Genomic DNA, 6,555 nt, shown 5'->3' on the forward strand with positions numbered 1-6,555 from the left:
TGCATGAAGCTACAAGCTACTAAAAAGATAGAAAAGCTAAAGTCTAATGAACTAGCTATAACAACATTGTCCGTTGAATGCTTCCTTCTCCTGTCAGTGCATGTGAATCCAATTGCCAGTGGAAAATACCAAGCTTCACCTATCAAGCTCTCACCAGGAGCCAGAGTATGCAATCAATAGGCTAGAATAAATTCCAAACATCTCCACCACAAAATTGAAGCCAGCATAGTCTTCCAATCATTAGTGTTGCTACAATAAGATCTCCATAGACAGTGTACTGACTCTATCCAGGCTGGGGCTGGCTTTAGGCAGGCTTTGCAAGGCAAAAGCCAGGCTGGGGATGACTTTAGGATGGCTTTACAAGGCAAAAGCCAGGCCAGGGCTGGCTTTAAGCTGGTGACTCCAGGGTAATGCCAGGGTAACATTAGGCTTTAGCCTGGTGCCGCCAGGCCTATGGAGCTGGATTTTATGATCTTGTATGCTCATATCCTTCTCTTCCCAAACCTTTAATGTAGAAATCATTCTAAACATTGCTAAACCATCCTCAGATTGATCATGAAGACATGCTAATACCACTGTGAAATGATTCAACAATCTCCAGAAATTCCACAAAACAGATTTAATCATTTCTTTAACATTTGAACATATCAAAAGTAGAATAAATTGCACCATCCAATACCTGCTTATCACATTGGTCCTATATACTATCAAAGCACTCCCATCATGAGCATGTGACCATGCTAATACCACTAGAAAGTACCTTAATAGCATACAGAATGAGACATAATAAAACCACGCAGGTATGTGCAGATTTCAATCCTGTGAAGCCGTCAGTCTGGGACTTTTCTCTTTGCTATTCTAACTCTAAGTTTAGGAGTTTGAGACTTGTCTAAATTAATCAACCTCCTCCCTACACTAGAAAATTTAGAGAATTTGTGAAACTCAGTTGTACATGCAAAAGAAAACACAATGTTAGCTATAAAATCCGCCACTAAGTTGCCTTCTCTGAACACATGTTGAAAGATCACATTGAAGTTTCCCATCATCTCTATAATTTTCTTCACTTCATTTGCAATTACCCAAGGAGGTTCCCATTCCCATTCTATCACTTTCTTCATCACTAATGAATCAGTCTCCAATATAAGAAGGTGAAGATCATGCTCCACACAATATTCCAATCCTTGAAGAATAGACGTAGCTTCAGCCACCACATTAGTTGTCACCCCCAAGTCTACTACCCTTGCATACACCACATCACCTTCATCATTCCTTGCACAAAAGCCTAATGAGCTAGGACAAGGATTTTCTTTTGAGTCTCCATCAATGTTGTATTTGTACCAACCATGAAAAGGAAGCTACCATGTTACTCTTATCGTGATCAATATAGGTTTATATCCTTCAAAATATTGAATTTTGTCTGACCAAAAAATGGAATATTAGGCATCCAAGCATACCTCACATTTGCCAGTTGATGCAATGTCATATTGATCTCATGAATCACCCTATTTGTGGACACTGAACCCCCATGTTTACCTGCATTTCTTCTCTTCCAAAATTCCCAAGTGATGATAGTTGGTACTGCTTGAAACAATGGCTTTTTCTTTGGACAACATTGACCATACCACTAATGCTTTATAACCTGCTTCAATTGAATCAATGGCATAGTAATTCTAGCAGCCCCCATGAACAAGTTCCATACTTTAGAGACAGTAGGACTTGTGACAAATATATGCTCAATAGATTCCTTTTGGGCCTCCTGACAACACCAATACCTAAACATTACCATTTGCCCTTGCCTCTTCCACATGTCATCAGTGGCTATTTTCTTCCTTCACAATCTCTACAAGAATAAAGATATCTTGAATGGTAAGCCTTTAATCCACATTAACTTGAATTCCTGATTAGGATCAACCCTATGCCTTAATATTTGCCAAGCACTGCTAACACTGAACTTGCCTGAAGGAGTTGGCATCTAGTATGGCCTACCCCAGTATCCTTCACTGCCTTCATAAGGCACATTTAGTTTTATATGTTCTGCAATTTCCTCATTGAAGGTTTGATCTAGCAGCTGATCATCCCATGTTCCACTTTGCCGTAATTCTGCCATATCCTCTCAAGTTCTTCATTGATTGGAAAATATTTAGGTAATACGTGATAAAGTGCACCCAATCCAGTCCAATTTTCATGCCAAATATTAGTTGTTCCACTCTTCAATTCCCATAGGAACTCATGTTCTACTTCTTCCCTGGCATTCAGCATTTGTCTCCAAACATGAGACCCCTTTCTAAACTGCACCACCATTGGTATCTCCTTCTTGCAATACTTATTCCACATGAAATTAGGCCACAATGATTTTGTGGTCCTAAACCTCCACCATAGTTTAGCAAACAATGCCCTCGACATATCATATAAGGATCTAAAACCTAGGCCCCATTCCTCTTTAGGAAGGCAAAGATTTTGCCATGAGGCCCAATGTCTGCTTCTCCCTTCTTCCTTTGTGCTCCAAAAGAACCTAACAAAAATCTTATGAAGATGCTCCAGGATATTTTTTGGTGGATGAAGGACTGATAACATGTGGACTGGCATACTTTGCAACACACTAGTAATGAGTGTTACCTTTCCTCCAAATGACATCAGTTTTCCTTTCCATGAATGCAATTTAGCCTTTACTTTATTGATAAGATCCTCATAATATTCCTTCTTCTTTCTAGTGTAGAATATAGGACACCCTAGATATATGAAAGGGAATTTACCTCTTATAAATCCTGTAATAGCTCCAACCGCCTGACACAATCCATTAGTAATCTTTGAATACATGTAGTATGAGTTCTTATCTTTGTTGATCATCTGGCCTGATATCTTCTCATAGTTCCCCAACACTGACATAATCTTGCTCAAGGATGGAGGATGAGCAGAAGCAGAGATTATAGTATCAGCAGCATATGCCAAGTGGTTTAAAGGATCAGACCACTTAGGCATTCCAAATCCTACAAATGACTTGTCTTCAAATAGCTTATTCAAAGACCTGGAAAGTACCTCAGCTGACAGAATGAACAATGCTGGTGATAGAGGATCCCCTTGCTTCACACCCCTTGTAGACTTAAAGAACCCTGAGGACTGCCCATTCACCAATACTGAGTACCAGTTATTTGACACCAAATTCCACACCATGTTGATGAAGTGCTCAGAAAATCCCATCTTCCTTAATACATGCAATAAGTACTTCCATGAAACCCTATCATAGGCCTTAGCCATATCAAGCTTGATCACCATATTAGTTGGATTTCCCCTTAACCTTATGTCAGTGATAATTTCTTGAGTCAATAAGATATTCTCAAATATACTCCTACCCTTCATAAATCCGGATTGATTAGGAGATATTAGAGAAGGCAAAAAAAAATTCAATCTATCATGTAACACCCTAGACAAGACCTTGTTAATGAAGTTGCTCAAGCTAATAGGTCTTAAGTCAGAAAAGGTCTCAACTCTAGGTTTCTTAGGCAGCAACACTAGATTGGTGTGAGTAATGAATTTAGGTAGTGCAACTCCTCCATAAAAGTGTAGCACCATGTTGTGTATATCAGCACCAATGACATCCCAACATGTTTGATAATACAGGCCAGTGAATATCTAGACCACTAGCACTCTCCCCACTAAGCTCAAAAACTGATGTCCTTACCTCTTCAATTGTTGGCAATCTGCTAAGTTCCAAATTCTATTCCATAGTTACCATCGAAGGTACATTATAAAGCAAGGAAAAGTCAGATGTATCACCTTCATTTGTGAATTGTTTTTGATAGAAGTCCATTGCAGCTGTAGCCAATTGCTCCTGGTCTTCAATCCATACCCCACTTCCATTTTTAGTCCTCTTCAGTTATAATTTCTTTCTTTTTCCATTGACATGATTGTGAAACAAACTTGTATTCCTATCTCCTTCAGCAAACCAAGTCATCCCAGCTTTTTGCTTCCAATACTGCTCCTCAATACTCAAGTATTTTTTCAATTCAGATTGAGCCTTTTGAAGCACAATCCTTTTCTCAATTGTAGGTTCTTTTTCAAATAACATCTCTTTCACCCTAAAAATGTCCTCCAAAATAGCCAACTGCTTGAACATATCACTAAATGTTTCCCAACTCTATTTTAATAGTGCTTCCTTCACTCTCTTGAGCTTTTGCTTGAACATCAAAAACGGATCCCCTATGAAATCATCTTCCCAATTCTGCCTCACCACATCCATAAATGTATCATGTTTAATCCAAAAGTTAAAGAACCTGAAAGGCTTGACGAAATTGGTGGTCTTCTCCTCACATGTCATTAACAATTGTGCATGATCTGAACCCGTTCTGATTAGATGTTCAACTTCAATAGTTGGCAACCAGTTATGAAATTGCAAATTCACAAAGATCCTATCCAATCTTTTGAATATACAAGCAGCATTGGATCTCCCATTCCACCATATAAATGGACTTCCTTTGTATCCTTGCTCAAACAAACCATAAGAGTTTACACAGAATGCAAAATCCTCATATTCAGGAGGGTGTACTGGTAGTCCTCCTATTTTCTCATCTTCATGCAATATCACATTGAAACCCCCTTCTACCAACCATGGCAATTTCATATCACTTGCTAGATAATACAAGTGATCCCATAATTCCAACCTCTCCAAAGCTGAACATTTTGCATAAACAAATGTCATCATCGTATGCTACCCCAGATCGTGGTGAAACACTCTCACAGTCACCTGTTGCTTAGTATCCTCCACTAATTCCCATTCCACCACTGCATCAAAGAACAACCATATTTGCCCATTAATATTTGCATAAGGAGTCTCTATTTCCAACCTTTTTCTATATTTATCAATGAATCTCTGTTTTCAAAAGGCTCCATCAATGCAACTACACAAAAATTATGCTCCCTATTCATGTTGATCACCCTAGCAAAGGTCTGTTGTGTATTCACAAACCTTATGTTCCATATTAATATTTTTATCATCATTTGGATAGAGAAGTTGCAATCTTGGGCATAATTCTTGAAGGTTGTTGTGGTTCTTTATTCTGATTCTTCTTTGTTTTCTTTCCTCCTTTAGCACTAGTTGTAGGTGATAGATCCCCATCCCTAGCCACCTGTTTGGAGGTTTTTGCTATTGATTTATCAAATCCCTCATCCTCCATATGATTTTGTCTCATTAAGTCTTCCTCAATTGGTTCCACATTATGTGTAACTAAATCATGTAAATGTTGTAGTAGAGTCTTCAGTGGAACATTAAGATGCAACTACATAATTTGATCGGTGCCATATTCCATAGGCACTAATTCCTCTATTTCCCCAGATTCTCTTAGAACAATTGCCTGCTCATCATCTTTTTCCTTGTTATTCTCCATAGAAGAAGCAGCAGCCTATATCATTTTGAATTGATGCTCATAGACACTACCTAACTCAGGAATTACTGTGGCAGTCTGCTCAGAAACGTCTGTTCTAATGATATTACCACCCTCTCCATTGCCTGTGTTTTGGTCTGATCCTACTGTATCATCCCTAACCTTCACATTATCATCTCCATCGAGTTTTTTCTCTACTGCATATATTGGAACACCCTCTACATAGGCCAAGATCTCTCTAGTTGCACTTGAGCTAGGGTTTACTGTAGCTAACTCACCAGGTGACCCTGGCGCCAGGCCTGGCATGGCCAGCCTAATGCCTGGGGAGCCTGGCGTGGCCAGCCTAATGCCTGGGGGGGCTGTCTTTGGGCCTGGCGTCGCCTACCTTTCGCCAGGTTGGTTGTTGCTTTGCACTTTGTCTTCTTCTGCATTTGTTGTGCCTAATTGACCATCCATATTCTCCACTTCATCACTCCATAGGGCCTTTTTTGAGCTTACCTCATTACCATCATCCAAATGCCCAGTATCATCATAGCTTTGGGATGGTATGTCTTGGCATGAATGATTAGTTGTGACATTAAGTTTTCTGAGCTCATCCTTACTTGTTCCAAATTGTTTATGCACCCACTCAATTATGGTTTCTTTTCTAGCCTCTTTTGCACTCTTTACATGAATAGAATTCACGTTGTCTTCCCTTAATATTGCCTCCCTTTCCTTATTGGCAGCTTCCACAACTTCCTTTTTTACACGTTTTGCATCAAATTCTTCCTTGTTTAAGGAAGCTTTCTCCATATTATGAGCATCCTTTACCTTCTCCACAACCTTCCTTGATTCACCCCTCTTAATCCCAGTATTAGGACTAAGAGTGTGATCCCTGGCTTGCTTATTCTTTTCCAGTTGTTGAGCCTTGTTAGCACCCTTGGATGCTTGTTCCTTCACATCATTCTTATCATTACCATCAAACTTGCCATCCATGATCCTCAAAATTGGCTGAGCATTGTCCTCAACTTCCAACACATTAAATTTGTTTTTGGACACCACTGCCTCCTTCATAGACTTTCCCTTACCCTTGTTAGTTTCCTTTTCCTTTGTATTGTCAATGATGTGACCCCGTCTATCTCGTTCATACTTGTTCTTTCTTGATTGCATCCATTCTTGCTTGGCTTAGTAGCTGGCT

General features: G+C 39.4%; 1 protein-coding gene across 1 annotated transcript; it reads right to left on the reverse strand.

Moving 5' to 3' along the window:
• Positions 1-4,135: 4,135 nt before the first annotated feature.
• On the reverse strand, positions 4,136-4,696 carry LOC138870839 (uncharacterized). Its single transcript, XM_070148679.1, has one exon. It carries the CDS (start codon positions 4,694-4,696, stop codon positions 4,136-4,138), a length of 561 nt encoding a protein of 186 aa, XP_070004780.1.
• Positions 4,697-6,555: the final 1,859 nt, after the last annotated feature.

This window comes from Nicotiana sylvestris, chromosome 6 (genome assembly GCF_000393655.2).
Source record: "Nicotiana sylvestris chromosome 6, ASM39365v2, whole genome shotgun sequence".
NCBI classification, from domain to species: Eukaryota; Viridiplantae; Streptophyta; class Magnoliopsida; order Solanales; family Solanaceae; genus Nicotiana; species Nicotiana sylvestris.

What these genes read in the sequence shown, in the direction of transcription:
- LOC138870839 (XM_070148679.1), bottom strand. Translation starts at nt 4,696, where the DNA reads ATGACATTTGTTTATGCAAAATGTTCAGCTTTGGAGAGGTTGGAATTA.